Source organism: Gavialis gangeticus, unplaced genomic scaffold (assembly GCF_001723915.1).
Source record: "Gavialis gangeticus isolate Ggan-Ray unplaced genomic scaffold, GavGan_comp1, whole genome shotgun sequence".
In the NCBI taxonomy this organism is placed as follows: Eukaryota; Metazoa; Chordata; order Crocodylia; family Gavialidae; genus Gavialis; species Gavialis gangeticus.
In genome coordinates, this window is record NW_017729014.1 from 23,909,630 (window position 1) to 23,928,870 (window position 19,241).

At 55.2% G+C, this 19,241-nt stretch overlaps 1 protein-coding gene across 1 annotated transcript in view; it reads left to right on the forward strand.

Annotated features, from left to right (window-relative positions):
* Window positions 1-18,911, forward strand: part of LOC109293578 (ephrin type-A receptor 8-like) — a 25,375-nt gene extending 6,464 nt beyond the window's left edge. The window contains exons 2-15 of the mRNA XM_019511583.1: window positions 273-606; window positions 2,067-2,402; window positions 5,976-6,100; window positions 6,288-6,450; window positions 6,604-6,700; window positions 7,485-7,552; window positions 8,199-8,324; window positions 10,012-10,197; window positions 11,655-11,716; window positions 12,230-12,439; window positions 15,415-15,564; window positions 16,633-16,823; window positions 17,710-17,865; window positions 18,796-18,911. Of these exons, the coding sequence (XP_019367128.1) occupies window positions 273-606; window positions 2,067-2,402; window positions 5,976-6,100; window positions 6,288-6,450; window positions 6,604-6,700; window positions 7,485-7,552; window positions 8,199-8,324; window positions 10,012-10,197; window positions 11,655-11,716; window positions 12,230-12,439; window positions 15,415-15,564; window positions 16,633-16,823; window positions 17,710-17,865; window positions 18,796-18,910 (2,319 nt within the window). The 3' untranslated portion in view covers window position 18,911. The remainder of the gene's footprint in view (window positions 1-272; window positions 607-2,066; window positions 2,403-5,975; window positions 6,101-6,287; window positions 6,451-6,603; window positions 6,701-7,484; window positions 7,553-8,198; window positions 8,325-10,011; window positions 10,198-11,654; window positions 11,717-12,229; window positions 12,440-15,414; window positions 15,565-16,632; window positions 16,824-17,709; window positions 17,866-18,795) is intronic.
* The last annotated feature ends 330 nt before the right edge of the window (window positions 18,912-19,241 follow it).

Sequence of the window (19,241 nt, forward strand, 5' to 3'; positions counted from 1 at the left end):
GTTATTACCTAGCCAGCAGCACATGAAACACCAGGGGAAGCCTGTAGCAGAGCACAGCCCAGTCCATCCTTCCTTCCTCTCGGCAGGGAAGGAGCCCCCCGTTCCCCTGGCTGGCCGAGGAATCTCGCCCTACCCCAGGCTCCTGCTAGGTCTATTCCCCTGCCCCATACTGCACGGCTCGGGGAGGCAGGAGCAGCCAGCAGTGGAGAGGGCCAGGCACGTGCCTGGAGCAGCTCTGTGTCAGGAGCCCAATACCCCTCGCCACTCCCAAGGGGAAGCTGTCTCAGTGTTTCCAGCAGAGAGGGTCCCCGAGGAGAGAGCAAGCAGGGAAGTCAGGAGCCAAACTATCTCACCTTGGGATTGCTCAGCTCCATGTTGGTGGGGTTGACCAAGCCAGTGCACATGCGCTGCGCCCTACCCTCACACCCCTTCCCCTTCCTTTCTTTGCAGCCTGCCAGCTGGGCTTTTACAAGTCAGCCCCTGGCGACCAGCTGTGTGCGAAGTGCCCCCTGCACAGTCACTCGGAGAGCCAAGGCGCCCAGGTGTGCCGCTGTGACAGCAGCTACTACCGGGCAGCTCAGGACGCTCCGTCGGCAGCCTGCACCCGTGAGTATCCTCCACCCAGCCGAGCTTTGGCCAGATGCCTGCCTGCCCCACAGCAGAGGGGCATGAAGGGGCCAGGACCTGGATAAAGATGTGCCCGGGGGACAGCACTGGGGTGGGGGTGCAGGAGAGAGCCACTCCATGCACCAAGAGACTATGCATGTGCTGGTGCCCAGGTGGAAACAGGTTAAAAACTGCAGCAACCGATTCCCAGACATGCTGGAGTCAGTGGGAGCTTTGCCAAGTGCTTATGGCAGCAGGGGGGCATGCCCACCCCATGTCTGAACAACCAGCTCACTCATTACAGCTGCAGGGTGCCTAGCCTGCAGGCACTGGGGAGCACACTAGCTATTGTGCCTTTTTCCTAGTGTGGACAGGGCCTTGCAGGCTGCATGCCGGGTGCCCTGGGGTCTGCGTGGGGTTTTCCTTGGGTGGTTGTGCAGAGGAGGTGTGAACACGTGCCTGCATTGCTACAGGTGCATGTGTATTTGTAGATCCGCGTGGGCAGGCTGCATCCCTGGCCGCGTGCGTCTCAGGCTCTCTGAGAGCCTGCAGGCTGTGTCTCTGTCAGTGGCAAGTTTCTCTCTCTGGTTCTTTGCCATATGAGTTTCTTCATCTGTGGGAGGAGTGCATGTGTGCTTCTGGGTGTATTTTTGTGTGCCTGGGCGTGTGGGCCCGAGGAATGACTGAGTGTGGCGATGTGTATATGTGGTTCCGGGGGTGGGGGGAGTGTTTTTTGTATACCTGTGCATTTGTGCTTCTGGGGGATGAGTGTGTGCATGTCTCTGTACCCACAGATGTGTGTGTTTCTGCGGGGGGGGTGTTTGTGTGTACTTGTGTGAGAGCATACATCTGTGTGCCCAGTGGTGTGCATGTTTCTGGGAGATGTGTGCATTTGTATAACTGCTTGTGCTTCTAGAGGAGGCGTGTGTGTCTGGGGAAGGGCTGTGTGTGTCTGTGCATCCATGTGTTTGGTTGCTGGGGAGTGTGTGTGTGTGTGTGCATGTGCGTGTGCTGATGATGCTGTTGAAAGGATGTTCTTGTTTAATTTTCCTATCTCCAGTGCTAAAGCATATACTTTTGTCTCCATCGTGTCAGGAAGGGGAACACTTTCCTGTTCAGCCCAGCCTGTCTCCCTTGCACAGGCGTGTGCTGTCTCTGGAAGCGGCAGATCAACTGTGAGTTGCTGACATGCCAGGGAAGGCAGGCAGTTTCCATGCATTCAGATCTGCCCATTCAATCACTGCTTTCTGTCTTCAGAGCATGTCTTCCTCTGGCCAGCCTGCATCTCTGCAGTGATATTCCCCCCATGGACGCACAGGGCACGCCTTCCTCTGGTTGCCCTGCCGGTCTCTGTCCTCTGTTGCAGAGCATGCCACCCCTGGGCTGGGGGGCTTCGGACCATGCCACTTCCCAGAGCCCCTTCCCTTTCCCATCTGCCTGGATCTCTGCTTTCTTTCCAGGCCCCCCCTCTACTCCCGTGAACCTGATCTCCAGTGTGAACGGCACTTCGGTGACGCTGGAGTGGGGCCCGCCACTGGACAAGGGAGGCCGAGCCGACATCATGTACAACGTGGTCTGCAGGCATTGCCCATGGGACCTGGGCCAGTGTGAGACGTGCAGCAACGGCATCCGCTTCGTCCCTCAGCAGATGAGCTTGGTGCAGGGGGGCCTCACCGTCACCAACCTCATGGCCCACACGAACTACTCCTTCTGGGTGGAAGCCATCAACGGGGTGTCCGACCTCAGCCTGGAGCCCAGGAGATTCGCAGTGGCCAACATCACCACAAACCAGGCAGGTAGGAGAAACAGATGTCGCCAGACAGCATGGCGGCCCACGTCCTCTGGTATCGGCTCCGGTTGCACCTCTTCCCAAAGAGCCAACAGCCCTCAAAGACGAGCACAAAACTAGGGGTGCTCAGGAGGGGAACTGTAAAGACAACCGACAATAGCGTTGTGCCCCTTTGTAAATCCAGTGTGTCCACACCTTGCACACTGCCCAGTTCTGGTCCCCGCAGCGCAGCAAGGAGATGGAAGAACTGGAGCAGGGCAACCAGGATGATGAGCAGTCTGGAGGGGTTTCTGTGTGAGGAAAGACTACAGAGACCAGGCCTGCTTGGTTTAGGAAAGACACTCGAGGGGGGAAGGGTTTACAAAATACTAAATGGCAAAGCCAAAAGTCAATAGGGATTTATTATTTACGGCCTCTCACAATACAAGAACAAGGGGTCACAATGTGAAACAAGTGGGCAGTCAGTTTAAAATGAACACTACAGATCGCATGGACATTAGGGCTGGCAGGGACCTCGTGAGAGCATCGGGTCCAACCCCCAAGGCCGTTCTTTTTCATGCAGCACGTAATTAAACCGTGGGACTTGTTGCCACCCGATGCAGGGGAAGTGGAGAGTTCAGCCCGATTCACAAAGGGCTTGGACACGTTCTTAAAGGAAAAGGGCATCAGTCACTATTGAGCAGGGGAGCAAGGGGCATGGTCTCTGCATCAGAGCTTCCTAGACCTGAAATACTGGAGGCTGCAAGAGACAGAAATGGGAAAAAAACCTGGTGAGACCCAGTTCACTCTCCCCTCCAGCCTCCTCTGCTGCCCTGTGACACCAGAGACTGGGCCACGTGGACCAAGGGTCTGGCCCAGTACATACACAGCAATTGTTATGTTATTATTATGTGCCAAACAGTTGCCTGCAGGGCCAATGCTCTGGTGCTGAAGGCAGCCCAGGGTCTCCCTGCACATGGTCTTTGTACAGAGGGCAGAGCAGAGGTGCACTGTGTAGACTAACTGAATCAGAGCTGCATAAACTTTCCTGAACAGCTGCTTACTTCATTTGACAAATCTCTGGTTCAGTTAGTCTATAAGGGGCACCTCTACCTCTGCTAGACTTCAGAGTGACAGGGCTAATGACCTCTCTCTGGTCTTCATGTGTGGAGCTGGAGGGCAGATGTGGCTTGCCCGTGGAGATGGCAGTAATTTCCACACAGGGGTCCATGAGAAATAACCCAGACCACTTCAGATGGGGCCAGCGGGACTGTGAGCATCTCCTTAGCCCTCGTGATGCTGGCATGAGGGACATGAGCAGTGTGTGGGTTGCAGCAGAGCTGCTGTTGGCAGACACCCACCTCCGCGAGTAAGAGATTCATCCTTCTCAGCTCGCTCAGCCCTTGCAGGCTGACTCCTCTCCATTTATCCCTCCATCTGTCCTGCTGCGGGGGCACCCTGTCGCCCCGGGGGCACAGGCACACAGGGCATTTGCGTGTAGATGAATGACACTAAGGAGCGCGAACCTTTAGGTTTGCTCCTTCCCAGCCCTCTCCTCCCATCCCAAAGTGCCAGACAGAAGTTCATGCCCTGCCTAGTGCTCTCTTTCCACCTCCCACCAGTGCCGGCCGCTGGCAGGTGACGGCAGCGTTTGTTAGGGAAAGCCTCTCTCATGCATGTCTTATTTTTTCAAATCTCCTGCTGAGAAACAACCTCACATCCCAGACAGGTCTTCCCAGCAGTCCCCCAGGTCCTGGAGAAGATGGGACCTGCCTGCAGGTCCATCCAGGCGCCACCCCAGGGCAGGGGCCTGCCTCTCCCACCCACCCAGCACTGTTTGGAGACAAGTGCAGGGCTGTTTTTCAGGGAGGCAGTTGTGAGTAGCTCTGGAGGCGTCACAGGAGTCACACTGGTCCAGCCCTAGCCAGGGAGTTGGTTGTAAACTTTCTCTGTAGACCCCTGGCACCCTCCTGGCCCTGGCCCTGGCCCTGGCCCAGCACTGATCAGCTGCATCCCTCCTGTGCTATTGGGAGGGCCACTCCGGAGATGTCCGTGTTGGCTGGCTGCACAGAGGGAGGTGGACTATTCCTGATGTAGCTTCCCTCCTGGAAGTTAACTGTTGAGCAGGCACCGTGAAACCAGCAGGGCCAGGTACCTCGGTAGTAATTGGAGTTTAGCAGCAGCGTCTGTGTAAAATCCCAGCTGTCCTGCTCCACGGCACGGCTCTGGCAGACAGCGGGGTTCGAAGGAACCCTGCAGGGAAAGAGAGGAGGCCTGGGATTGAAGGCACAAAACAGCTCGCTCGCTATGAATGTGAGCAATCTTTTGCTGGCCTGCGGGGAGCTTTCAACCTGATGACTCCCCAGCGCTGAGCAAGGCGGGGACTCGGGGTCTAGTTGAATACACAAGAGAGCAGAGACTCAACACAATGTCGAAGGAATCTTCACTGGAGCTAGCAGGGGAGGCAGCACAAGGATTGACTCCATCCTATCTGCACCTAGAGCTTTGGCTTCCTGTTGGAAAGGACAAATGTGCATCCTTGCAATGATGTCTAGCCTAGAGAGAAGCCTGTCGCTGCACTTGCACGCAAGTAGTGCTTCATCTTTCACCTTCCCTCATCCTCTTGCCTCATTCAGCAACTTTGTCTTGAGCCCTGCAGGGGTTATCACCGGGGATTATCACTGGATAGTTTCTGGAGTCTGGAAATGCCAGGGTGGAGTTCAAGCACAGCCCAGGGTTGCAGTGTCACTGCTGATGGTTTGTGTGCGAACCGCGTTTTGCAGTGCTGCCGCTCCCTGGGCTGTTTTCTGCATAGCCGTGGGGTATGTCTACACTGTGAAGGCACCATGGAGGTAGCCTAGCTTGATCTCCCTCATTCAGATAGCAAGAACAGCCTAGCTGCAGTATCACCAAGAGGCTCGCTGCCTGAGTATCTCCCTACCTCTGCAGTTTGCAGCCGGCTGTGTTGCCAGGCATTGACTGTTATCTGTACCCGGGCCAGCTCCGATAGGTTTAAACTACACAGCAGTTGCTGTAGTATAGACACGCTCTTTCCTTTCACTAGGGTATTTTCATGCTTACTAGGTACAAGGGTGAGTCTGGATGCTTCCCACATGTATGTAATGCCAGTGCAGTTCATGGGACACGCCTGGGTGTGGAACAGCCCTTCGGCTGATCCTTCCTAACCAGGAGGAACATCTGGGGAGGAGTTGCACACCACTGATTTATGTCGCCACGGGCCTAAGCACAGAAAGCTGGGAGCTCAGGATCCCCTGGGGTGCACCACGTTGCATGTGATGCTTCCCTCCGTCTGCTCTCACTTGATCAGACTTGTTAGGGACAGTGCTTCCTTGAAGTCTGTGCTGCAGCCCAGCCAGACCTGCAGAGCAGCGGCTCTCAGATGCTTTAGAGCCAAGGCACCCCTTGTTAGACTCAGAGCACCCCTCAGGAAATGCCAGCTCTGCTTTCACTCACTTCTTGACTGCAGAAAAATAATAGAGCCGTTCTTCTGTTGCAAAGAACTGTTGGCACTCGGGGTCCAGGGAGATTCACGCTGTCCGGGGGGGTGAATCCAGTTGCTGATGTTCTGCCTTGTTTGCAGCCCCCTCCCAGGTGATGATGATCCGCCAGGAGAGCACAGGTCAGAACAGTGTCACGCTGCTGTGGCAAGAGCCCGACCAGCCCAACGGCATCATCCTGGAATACGAGATCAAGTACTACGAGAAGGTAACTGTGGATATGCTTGTCTGGGCCCAAACAGTCCCAGCACGCTGGACTAATACAGTGTTATTGTTTGTTATACACGGTCCATGGTGTAATTACTGTTACAAGCCAAGGACTACATTTGCTCCCCTCATCCTTCCTCCTGGTCTCTGAGCAGTCTCAATGACATCTCTGCTTTGTGCTCCAACAGGACAAGGAAATGCAGAGTTATTCTACATTGAAATCCAGAGGCACCAGTGCTACTGTCTCTGGTCTCAAGCCAGCGACCCGCTACATATTCCAGGTCCGGGCGCGAACTTCTGCCGGCTGTGGAAGATTCAGCCAGATCGTGGAGGTGGAGACTGGGAAACCAGGTGAGTGACAGCAAGGAGGGAGAGGTGGAAAGGAGAAGCAAGCATTACATATTACAGCAGGCGTTCTCCAGTGGGTGGGTGGGCTCCCTACTCCAGATGCTAGCCCTTGGATGCTCCCGTCTAGCTAGCACTTTTGTGATATTTCCCTTCCAGTTGCTCTCCGGTACGACACCATGACAATCGTCTGGATATGTCTGACCCTGATAACTGGCCTCGTGATGCTGCTGGTGGTTCTCATCTGCAAGAAGAGGTAGGCGATAGGCTGAGCTCTCTCTGGCTTAAACCAGCTGTCCCTGGAAGCGGGGCAGTGGGTGGTGTGGCCCCAGGCCCGAGCGCTCTGCCAACAACTAGCTCTTCTCTGCCTGGCAAAGCAAGTGAAGCCTTGTTGAGATCAACTGCACAGCAGCTAGCATGGCAGAGCATGCAGCTGGTCTAAAAGGGACGAAGCTCCACTCTCTTCCTGTCTGCAGCTGCAGACAAACGTGGAGAGAGACCCTGGCCACCGTTCCTTCTCCACTTCCAGGAGGCTAAGTACCAAATGCTGGGGGGCAGCAGTGTGGCCGTGGAGAGAGGCAGATAAGACATTAGAGTCCCTGTCATGCAAGAGAGTCCTAGAAAAGAGGGGGATTGTGCAGTGAGCTGCCGTGAACCCTCCAGGAGTGCAGTGCTACTGCAGAAATGTGCACTGGGAAGCCAAGATGGTCACTGTTAGGTGCTGGGGTTTGTGCTGCTGTCCTCTGACCTCCATTGTGGCTAGCCTGGGACAATGCACATGAAGGGTCCCCAGCTAAACCAAAGTACAGAGGTGCACGGGAGAGAGCAGGCAGGGTGGGCTGTGAGATGAGCTTCCTCCATGCAGCCCAGCTGTCAGCAGTGTGTATGGGGAGCATCTCAGCTCCAGCTCAGCTCCCACCTGTGACCTCCTGCTCCTGCATCCGGCTCCAGGGTGGTCCTCTCCGGAAACCCACTGCACTCCACTCCCCTATGCTGGTTTAACAGGCCCCTTCCCTCTTGCTCTTGTGTCTCCCGGCCAGGCACTGTGGTTACAGCAAAGCCTTCCAGGACTCGGATGAGGAGAAGATGCACTATCAGAACGGCCAGGGTAGGTGCACGGCCAGCTCCGCTCTGCTCACTGTGCTGCATGGAGAACCGCCGGCTTGAGAGAAATTCATGGGGCAGAAGCTTCTGCTGGATTTATTTCCTCCTAGCACTGCAGGGGTGGTTTGCTGGGAGCCAGCATTCAACAAGCCCTTGTTACTCAGAGCCTGGATAAACCAGCTGGGTGGGAAGACTGTGAGAGCACTGTCATCAGTACATGTCTGCAGTGGGGTCTGCGGCTTGCATAGTGACAGGCTGGCAGAGGGGAGGTGCAAGTACCGGTGCCCAGTGGGGAAGACCCAGGTGCTTATGGAGGTGTGTTTAGGGTCAGCTGCTCTTGCTGCCCAAGGTGGGGGGCTCTGGGAGGGTCTTTCTAGTCCCTGCATGGTTTCCCAGGCTCTCAGGGTATCCAAACTCCATGGGCCTTTCTGAGGAAGTCTGCATTTTCACAAGGGAATCTCTACGGATGTTCCCCAGCATTGGGTGATGGGAGCATCTCCTTTGCACTGCTCTGAAGAGTCATCAAGTAGCTCTTCCTTCTCCTGGCTAGCTCCACTGTTGGGCCTGGGATCCCTGCTGCCTCCCCAGCTCCCAGGTGCCGTTGCTGCTTGAGGGATCTCACCGTTTCTTTCCTCTTTGGATTCGAGCAGTGAAGTTCCCCGAGTCCAAGTTCTACGTGGACCCCCACACCTACGAGGACCCCTGCCAGGCCGTGCATGAATTCACACGAGAGATCGAGGCCTCCCGGATTAAGATCGAGAAGATCATCGGGTCTGGTGAGTCTCTGGCTCTGTGTCCATCACACCCTCGGACCTGTCGTAGGAAACCTGATCTCATCCCATGACAGAGGTGTACGGGGCTCGGCGGAGGCAAGGGGCTAAGTGAAATGCTGGAGATTTCACTTAGCTTCACCCGCACGGTGGGTTTCTGAGCACAAAAGACCCTACCTGGCTGGGGTCATTTGAGCCCAGTTTTCTCTCCCGCCCAGGGCAGGTGGGAGGACTTGAAGATCTACAAGGTCCCTTCCCGACCCGACTTCTATGAATCTATGAATACAAGAAATAAACCATTAGATGCCACACTGGCGTGCATCAGGGGAGCTTGGCTGGTGGTCTGGCAGCAGGGGCACCACAAGTTTGGTCTCAAAAATATAACCCTGACAGTTCGTAGCTCTACGTGAGTCTCTAGCTGGAGGAAAAAAAAGACAGGGAGGGTGGCTGTGGGGCAGCAACAGGCAACCATCTGTTTTATCCAGGGACCATTAAACACACCCTAGGGGGCAGCAGCAAGGACTGGACCCTAAAATCCACTCCTTTTCAAGGCACTACCACTGAGCCCTAGTGCCAGGCTTCCTCTGCCTTGCTGCCTCTCTGACCCTACATCTTCTTCCCTCTTGGCAGCCCACTGGCTCATCTTGGACAGGAGGCATTGCCCTGCCTGGTCCATAGCCCAGTGGTTAGGGCACTGCCCTGGGAGTTCAAACCCCTCTGGCTGAGGGTGGCCTGGAGCTGAGGTGCAAGTGTCGTGACTACTAGGCATTGGGTAGGAGGATGGAGGCTTCTTCTCTCAGGCAGCCACTCTGCCTGCATTTGCACTGACAGTGTTTCAAGGATGTGTGCACAGTTCAGGGGCTCCAGGCACAACCTCGCCCTCTTCCTTGGTGCTCTTAGGTGCATTTTAACATCCCTCACAGCTGCAGGACTGACGGCAGGTTATGGGGCTCCTGATGTCTTTGGGCCTTGTACCTTGTGCTGGGGCTAATGGGGTAATTTTAGGAATCCATTGGACAGGGACTTGCAGATGTTTTGGGCAAGGATGATCCTGCCTCAGGCAGGGGGTCAGAGTAGATAGGGTTGGAGGTCCCTTCCAGCCCAACTTTGCTATGATTCAGTGAATAAGGCAGAATAAGATCACCACTAAGCAGAAGTGGCCACAGCCAGTTCCTTCTGAGCACGCTTGGAAGGAAAAGTCTAGTCATGCAGGAGAACAGGATCTAAAATCTGCCTACGTGGCAGACAGCACCTCTTCCTTCTCTACATTTAGATGCATAAGTAGCACTCAGAAGCCTGCGGGTGATATAGGATTTGGGCCAAGATATCCTATGGCCGCACAGAGTCTGGGTCCCTTTCCACTGCCTTGAGCCTCCCGAAGGAGAGGGCCCAGAGCTGTCAGGGAAGGCCCAGGCTGGAAGACGCTTGCAGCCCTGCTCTCTGGAATCCATCCCACCTTCTGCTGGGCTGTAAGTCAAATAGGAAATCCCCAGATGATAATGATCCAGTACGCCTGCCATCATCAGTCCCCAAGCACTTTACAAACGAGGCCCCAGGATGGGTAATGCCATGCTGCAGGCTCTCTGTTGCATCCAGGAAACAGGCCTCCTGGCTGCTGGCTTCGGTTCAGCCTGGAGTGCCAAAGTGCTGCTGGGACCTGAGCCCCTTCGATTTGTCTCCTCTCGCTTTGCAGGAGAGTCTGGGGAGGTCTGCTACGGGCGTCTGAAACTGCCGGGCAAGAAGGAGATTCCTGTGGCCATCAAAGCTCTGAAAGCCGGTTACACGGAGAAGCAGAGACGGGACTTCCTGAGCGAGGCCAGCATCATGGCGCAGTTTGACCACCCCAACGTCATCCACCTGGAGGGTGTTGTGACGAGGAGTACGTGGCTGGCTTGCAGCAAATTGACAAAGTCTCATAGGCGGTGCAGGGCGCTTGGGAGATTGTGGGATGTGATCTGAGTGCAGGGTGCCTCAGGGAAAGGTTTCACATCCCAGACCTGGCAGAGAGCTCCCTGCAGATGTGTTCTGCATCTCCAGCCGCCTCGTGCCATCGTCGCTCACGGGCCTTGCATTTTCCTAGCTCTTTTCCTCCCCAAAGCTGCCCCTGTGCAATGCACGCAACAGCAAGGTGTTCTGTGCAGCCTGCAGACATGCACCTGCCTCGCAGCCACCTCCCTGCACACTACATCACCCACAAAGGTTTGGGATAGGTCTTGGCAATATCGCAGCTGGTGGGAGCTATGGAGGAAACTAAGGGATGCAGCCAGGATGTAGACAACTGATGCAAAGCACGGCCAGGATCCTTGGGCTAACGGGTCATTGTGGGGAGGGCTCAGGCCATGCCCCTGGGGGCAAGCGGCCACATCAGACAAGCAACACGGCATCTGCCAAGGACACAGCACTGCTCTGTCATTCCTAGAGGGCCCTTGTTGGGGAGCAGGATGCGTGCTGGGAGGCAGGAGGGCATGGACAAACCTTGCCCCAATGCTGCCACGGCTCCTCCAGCTTTGCCCGGGTCTGATGCCCAGGAGATTTTTCTGACGTGCCCCTGGCCGTTAACATGGCCAGGAGGCCTCGGCAGCTTGGTCTGAAGCTGGGCTCTCGTCTCCCAGCTCTGGGAACCTGCTTCTCAGCCCAGCAGCTTTCTTTCCTTTTGACGTTCCCCATTAGCATCTTCAGAGGGAGACAGCTTGTCACTCGCAGGACAAGCTGCTGCTTTTCTCCTTCCCCTTCCAACTCCATTAGAGAAGAGAACCGTCTATTCCTGGCTCAAACCACTGGCAGGAGGCTGCTGGTTGTTGGGGGCGGGGAGGTTTAGCCATTCACTCCACGGAGGTGAAAAACGAGGACTCGGCGTCCTTTGCAACAGAACCTGCTTGACATGCCGCGTTCCCCCAGCCCACTCTGCCCGCACCCCAGTGCCACGGATCGGGGATACTGCGGTAGGAGAGGTGCTACCCGTTAGCATTCATTTTTGAATTTAAAGGCTGTATGTACTGAATTGTAATTTGAAGTCTTAGTTTTTACAAGCCCATTGTAATGCAAAGCATTATGGTAATAGGATGCAAATTTCATTTAGACAATGGAACTGACTTAGCACCATCAATGGCGCCTGTCGAGAGGCTCCCAGCTTGATGCGTTCCTGCCACAGCCACACAATTGTGTGGGTCCTTCTCAGCCCTGGGACGGGACCTCCCTGAATCTGTGCGAGGCCGCAGGAGCACAGAGGTTGCCCCGCTGGCCTGGGGCGTGCGTCCTTCTCTGCGCACAGCTGGGGCAGGGGCTCCCAGAGGAAGGTGACTTCTCTATTAACGTGACCTCTCTTGTCTTCTGTAGGCAAATTGGTAATGATTGTGACCGAGTACATGGAGAACGGCTCACTGGATTCCTTTCTCCGGGTAAGGACCTCTGTATTTTTATTCACTGCACATTCCTGAAGGCTGAGTGACTGATGAGAGGGAAGAACAGGCTGATCTATACTCTGCAGCCTCCTGACCACTGTGACCTCTGAGTAAAAGCAGCGATTGAGCTCTTACCTCTGCAGGAAACACTAGCTCCAAAGCTTCCCGGCTGGCTCCCCCGGGAGCATCGCAGTCCAGGAGGCAGGGCGACTACTCGGGTTTGCTGTACAGGAACCCAGGAGGAAGGGGTCAGGTGTGACAGGAGCACTAATCCCTCCTTCATTCAGCCTGGCCTGGGGAGACATGCACTAACAAGTGTCTGGATTTACAGAGGGACACCAGGGTCTTCCTGACCAGAATGGGTGAGCTTAATGAGTCAGGTTAACGAGGGTAGAGCTCGCCCTCTCTGGCACAGGAGCGTGAGCAGAATCCAAGTCGCCGAGCCGACTCGGTGCCTGCTGGAGACCCAGCGAGAAGCCCTGAATAATGCCTAGGTTGTGTTGTCTCCAGAAACACGACGGGCAGTTCAACATCATCCAGCTGGTGGGCATACTGCGAGGCATCGGTGCCGGCATGAGATACCTCGCTGACCTGGGCTATGTGCACCGAGACCTGGCAGCACGCAACATCCTCGTAAACAGCAACCTGGTCTGCAAAGTGTCCGACTTCGGCCTGTCACGGATCCTCGAGGATGATCCTGATGCTGCCTACACGACTACGGTACGTCCCTGGCTGGCCTGGCCTGGTGCTTGCTGTCTCTCTCGTTGTACTGGTTGCAAAGACCCGTGTTTCATTCCAGGCTGCAGCAGCACGGTCAGGTATAGAAATCAGACATGCAAGCAACTCTCCTCACTTTGCCTCCTTGTGCCAGTGCCAGGAACTAGGGATGCCTTTATACCATTATAAATCATTTGAAAGGAAATTATTTGGTTAACTAATGCTACAATCCTGCATTTTTTACACAGCCTTCTCTCAGAGTCGAGTGCAAACAGGTTGGTTTCCTTGCTAAAATTGCTACCTTTGGACTTCACTTCATTACCAAAGAAAACCACAGTAGGATAGCAAAGATCAGATCAAGCCCAGTGTGCTGCTCTTCCCCCAGGCTGGCTCAGCAAACGCCCTGTATCTTCTGCCCTGAGGCTCAGCCCGGCCTTATTTGTACCAAGGTCACACAAGAAGTCGTCTGTCTCGGTGAATCAGCAGGACCCCCGTTAAGGTTCCCCAGCAGGATCAAAACCCAGCCTGATGATGGTGTCTGTGAGATAACCAGAACAAGCCTCATGAGCAGTAGATTCATTTTGTGGGTTTCAAGCCATCAGTGGACGTGTTTCTTTTGATGTCTTAGCCGGATTCAGTGTGAGGGTGACCACGAAAGAAAACTTTAGATCACCTGAGGCATCTCCTATGTTCAGTGTCTCAGTATTTGGGCTGTCTGAAGCAGAAGGGAGACTCACTCAAGAGATGGGATCAGAGATTGGGACATTTAACCTCTGCTCAAGAATTGTTGTTTAAAGTACATGACTGCAGTGTACTGCAGATATCTCTGAGCTAGCTCAAAACTAGATAGGTCAGGTACTGCTAGCAAGCAGCTATAAAGATGCCCTTACTCAACTTAAGTGTACCACAATGCAGAAACTTTGCTTTATATCAGCACTCGCTTTATATCAGGACTAGTAGGTCTTCCACCAGATCTTTAGAACCAGTTAACTGGCTGTTAGCTCCGGTTCTGGACGACCCGTCGCCAAGCCAGGTGGATTCAGCTCCACCTGGCTCTGCCGACTGAGACTTGCAGGCCAACGACGTTGCTGTCCCTGTGCTTGTGTTCATCATGACAACGTTGTGCACCCAGCAGCCCCCGCTAGGAGCTAACCTCAGGACCTGCACACCCATGGGGATACTGAGTGCCCAGCCCCTAGAAGGAGCACTGTAAGTGCCACATCAATGTTAAGGACTTCACAGCGAATGGAAGAGAAATTTCAAGCTGCTTTCTTGACCACCAGCATGCTGTTTCTTGTAACCCTCCTGAGAGACTTGAGTGTTGCGAGCTTTTCTTCCCTCCGGCAGAAGGCGACCAGTGCAGACCCTGGACCTGCGCTGCAGTGGGGTCCCCCATGGGTCTGTGCTGGGCTTTGTGCTGTTCAGCATATTCACAAATGATCTGGAACAGGGAATAAATGACAAGAAGGCAAAGTGTGGCGCTGACACAACATATTTCTGGGCAGTCAAATCCAAAGCTAATGGAGAAGAGTTTACAGAGAGCTTTTACAAAGCTGTGGGAGTGGGCCATAAACTGACAGATGACATCTAGCATTGATGGGTGCTGTTTAATATCAATGCTGTTTAATAGTTTTATTCATGATGGGGAGAATGAAAGTGGGGGCTCACTAAGGAAATTTGAAGAGGCCCCCCAGCTGGGTGGGGCTGCAGACCCCATTGAGGAAAGGCTATGGACCTTGATCCATTGGAGAAAGGGTCTGAAATAGGATTGAATTCGAGAAGGCTAAAGTGCCAAGTCCTCACATGCACAAACACAAATCAGGGAACAACTGGCCAGGCTGCGGTGCTGCAGAAAGGCCCTGGTGGTTTGTGTGAACCGCAGGCTGCCCGTGAGTCAGCAGTGAGCATTTGGGGGGAAAAAATCAATGGCGTAGTGGGGATTATGAACAGGAGCAAACACGCAGTCGTGGGCAAGGAAATGGAGTCACGACCCATGCGCGAATGGCAGGAATCTCCTCTGGTCCAGAGTGAGCCCGTTACATCTTGCTCCATCCCCCGTGAGCACAGCCGACTGCATCTGACTGATATCTCTTCCCTGTCCCTGTTCCAGCTGGAATTCCCATTTCATAGATTTCATACATTTTAGGGTCAGAAGGGACCGATTAGATCATCGAGTCCAACCCCCTGCCCGGGACATTTCCTGAACAGGGGTGGCCAGAACTGCTATCCCCAGTGATCTCTCTCCAGCACCTCAACACTGATACTGGCTGGGATGTTTTGCCTGCTCCACCCTACGATCCCATTCATCTGTTTTGCAACCACATCACATGCGTGGCCCGTGGTCGTCTTCTGATTGACACCGTGCTTGCCACCTCCTCAGCTTGTCCAAGCTGATGACCCCCCAGCATGTCTTGTAGCTAACCCTGCGCTGGCCTGGCCTGGATGATGTAATGGAGACGAGGCATCTGGTCTGTGCTAGCTTCCCTACCTTTGGCCATTTATGGGGTCCAGTCTTGCCCAGGAGAGGACATGGCTGATCATTTGAAGGAGGGAAGAATATCTGAATGCACTTTCCAATTTGAGGACTCCCAGACCTAGTGAAATGTAATGAGACAATTTATATTCAAGCCCTTCAGTGCTTGTGTAGCTGGTCACTGAACCAGAAAACAGTCTGTGTGTCATTCGAAGGGGCAGAGGCACTGTCTTTCCTAGGCCACTATCAAGAGTGAACTGAGAAAGCCCCCTCATACCCTGGGTCTGCTTATTTCAGGTGTGAACTGCTCTGATTCCAGTTCCTAGTGTGTGTTCTCAGCAGATGCAGGTTTGATCTTCATCGCCTGGGCAAGGCTCTCACCCTTGGAGAGGGCTGAGAGAGATATGGAGAGCAGAAGCCAGCCCTGGAGCTCTCTGGGAGCCTGAATTTCCATGGGCCTTTGTGCCAGGTGGCAGCTTCAGGCAGGTTTTCCTTTATGTTTCAGGGTGGAAAGATCCCCATTCGCTGGACAGCCCCCGAGGCCATCACCTACCGCAAATTTTCCTCCGCCAGCGATGTGTGGAGCTACGGCATCGTCATGTGGGAGGTGCTGGCCTACGGCGAGCGGCCCTACTGGAACATGACCAACAGAGACGTAAGTGAGCCAGGCAGATGTCCTGGACCAGCCCCTGCCCCGGGCTTCCCAGGGCAGCTCTCCATGTCGTAGGGCTGGGAAGGCAAATGCGGGTTCAGCTCTTCCCCCTGCACATTGCACACAGGTCCTTCTCTGCTGTGGCTGCCGCTGTCGTCTTGCCACGCTTCAAATTACTGCATGGTCCACACTGGTTACAGCCCACAGCAGAGCTGCCTCCCAAGGTGTCTCTAGCCCGGGGTCTCCCTGCGTTCTCGAACAGCTGTGCACAGCGTGCAGCTTTGTCCTGGAGCATCTGGTACGGGGATGCACCTCTGCAGGCATTGCTGCCAGTGGGGGCCCACACCCCAGGACTGGGCATCTCCTCTCGCCACGCTCCCCTCTGCATGAAAGACTTTCTGCTGGTTTAGGGCCACGCTGGCCCCACCACTTTAGCTCTGCCCCTGTGAAACAACTGTTGCAGAAAGCCCTGGGCTAAGTATTCTGCATGGCTCTTAATTGATTTATCCAGCCAGTGTACTGGGAGACTGCATGAAGTCCCCATGAGAAGGAGGCTCATGGTTCAGATACAGTGCAAACAGGGGAAAAGATAACCCTTGCTGTGAGAGCCCGTAGTCTGAGCAGGTTGTGGAGGAAGGTGCATTTTAGCTTTGACTTGCTTTGTGTGTCAGCTTTGCCACCAGTGTCCTGTTGATGGGACCGTGGCAGGGACCTCATGAAGGGAGGGACTGGAGCAAGGTGGGGGCAAATATCTGTCTAGTCAGTGATGTGTTCAGAGGGACACGTACAGAAAACACCCTGATGCCACTGCCTGTGTCCTGTGGTCCCTACTCGTAAGCAGATCCCGTCCCTGGCTTGCTGACTTTCTTCAGTCGCTTGCTTTACTGAAGGGCTGTGACAGAGCAGAGCCCCTCATCCCACTGCAGAGTACCTGCCTCGCCTGCTTTCTGCAGCTATTTGTCAGTGTAGCTGGCAGCTGGCTCCACCGACCTCTGGAGATGAATGCAGGGGACCCAGGCATCAATGCCGCAGGTGCGCCCGCTCCTAACTAAGAGCAAGCCTTCCTTCCAGGTCATTAACTCCGTCGAAGAGGGCTACCGCCTGCCTGCTCCCATGGGCTGCCCCACAGCCTTGCACCAGCTCATGCTGGACTGCTGGCAGAAAGACCGCAGCGAGAGACCCCGCTTCTCGCAGATCGTCAGCATCCTGGACAAGCTCATCCGCAACCCAGAGAACCTGAAATGCACGGCTACAGTGAACCGGTAAGAGCCGGGCAGGCCTCTGCTGCACCCTCCATGAGCCAGGCCAGGTCATTTGGCCCAAACAGAGCTCACCTCAGCTGGTTTTCATAGTCGCGGAGAACTGAGGAGCCTCTCGGCTAGCCAGTATCTGGCAACAGTGGTTTCTCCTTCATTAACTGTGGCCACAATTGATTGTGAGAGCCTCCAGGCCAAAGCCAGAATATACACTGTGGCTAAATCAGACAGTTCACAGCTACCACAGACCAGTGAGAGGCTCTCAGCTACAACTGCTCAGAGCCCAAGGATGAAGGGATAGATCATAACTACCGAGACGTGCCTAAAACATCTCTCCAAGCCAAAGTGCAAGTCTAGTGCTGTCCTCTTCATAACTACAATGAGCTGCGTTAGCTCTCCCAGACACCCCAGGGAGGTCCTAAGTACCGCTTTTACTGGGAGGCTAACACCAGCAGGACACAGCGTGCAGTTGGAAACAGGCTACTTAATGCCTAGAGTAGCTGAGCTGACAAGGAGCCTGCCCTTCACACACCTGGCTTTGCACACACGCGTGCACCTTGCATCTCCACAACCTGGGGCCCAGCTGTGCACACCCAATAAATATGGGCACATCTGCACACACACAGTGTGGATCACTACAAACAGGCATGTCCTTTGTGCACTCCCTCTGCCTCTGCCTTTCTAGCCTTGCTGGCTCAGGCCTTCACTTAGGATGTCACGGGTCTTTCTGCATGAGGGAATCCGAGTCTCTGGGCATCGGGCAGCCAGCAGCAGCTCTACAACCCGACCGCGGGAATCTTTTGCCTGATTTTGCCTGATTTTGCTCAACTCCATGCCCTGAGCCCACGCTCTCTCAGCAGCTGAGCTGATGGCTTTTCTCCTCGTCTTCTAGCTTCACCCAGACGCCCTTCGACAGAGGCATCTTTGACTTCACACGCTGTGTGACAGTGGAGGACTGGCTGGAGTCCATCAGGCTGGGGCGCTACCGGGAGAACTTCGTCATGGCTGGGTACTCCTCCCTGGGGATGGTGATGCGAATGGGCATCGAGTGAGTATAACCCTGAAGGCAGGAGGGCTGCAGGCCGTGCTGCACTGGCTGGCCCGCCTACATCTCACGGCCGGCAGCCATCTGCGCTCCGTGCTCACTAGAGCTGGCAAGCTTAAGAGTGAGGGTCAGGCCTGGCTGGCATGTGGGTAATATAGGGCTGGTGCGGTCACTCAGTTGACAGAACAAGCCAAGGGGCTCTGAAGCCCCGTGTTTTTAAGGTCACACAAGCCCCGAGATGTCCTGGAGGGCTCCTAATAGGAAGCCACGTGACTTCTGTCCACAGCCCCTTACTGCTGTGCATCTGAGCAGAGGCTAGGAGCAACCTTGCCTCATCTTACCAGAGCTTATTTCTGTCCAGAAGCCAAGGAAGCACTGGGCAGAGGGGTGCCCTGGCTTGGGTACCAACAGGCTCTGGTGTGCCGGGCAAATCTGGAGGCAGCTCACTTTCCGTCACTGAAGGGGAGGGCTCGCGAGCAAAGGACCCGGGGTGCAAGCTTGGCGAGAGCCTGCTGCAGGGAGCAGCTTGAGATGGGCAACGCAGGAGCCCGCACGGCAGGAGCTTGGCCACTGTCAGACTGCAAGGAAGTCAGTGTGAGCTGATGCCAGTCAGGGAAGCTGTTTGGTGGAGGGGGCTGTCTGTCCATCTGACGGGGCTATCTGAGGACACCTCACTGAGAGGGAATCCAATTTTAGAGCATCACTGTTGCCTGCTATTAGCCTGCCAGGAGCTATTTCCCCTTCTGCTTCCCTCTCCCACCGGGGCTGTCATGGGACCGAGGCGTGCCATAGAGAACGACAGCCGATCAGTCCCTGAAACGGAGACAGCGGCACCTCCCCGCTGGCAGGGCACCGAGCTGATCCAGGGGCGCCTGGAGCCCGGTGCCCGGTCGCTGGAGAGCACCATCTCTGATGGGGCCTCTGTTTTCGCAGGGACATTCGCAGCCTGGGCATCACCCCCATGGGCCACCAGAAGAAGATCCTGAGCAGCATCCAGCTCATGCGGTCGCAGCTGCTGAACACGAATGGACGCAGGCGGGATCTCTAGACCTGGAGCCCGGGCGCCGGCGTTCCTAAAGCACTTACACTGGCGGGAGGGCAGGGGAGCGGTGAGCACGGCCTGGCACTTCTGCAGCAAGAGGCATCACGCTAGAGCCGCAGACCCACGTGGCTTTCCTCATCTTTCCTGGGATCCAAGCTCCAGAGGAAGGTGGAAGTTTGCCGCTTCCTGCCCCTTCCTCCACTGTGCCCCTGCCGGGCTGGGGCTTGCGGCATGGGCCACTCTCGGGCTGTATAGGAAAGCTGCTCAGGCAAGCCAGTTATGTGGCAGGGTGCTTCCCTATGCCCTGCAGTGACTGAAAGCAATAGCAGGAGCCATG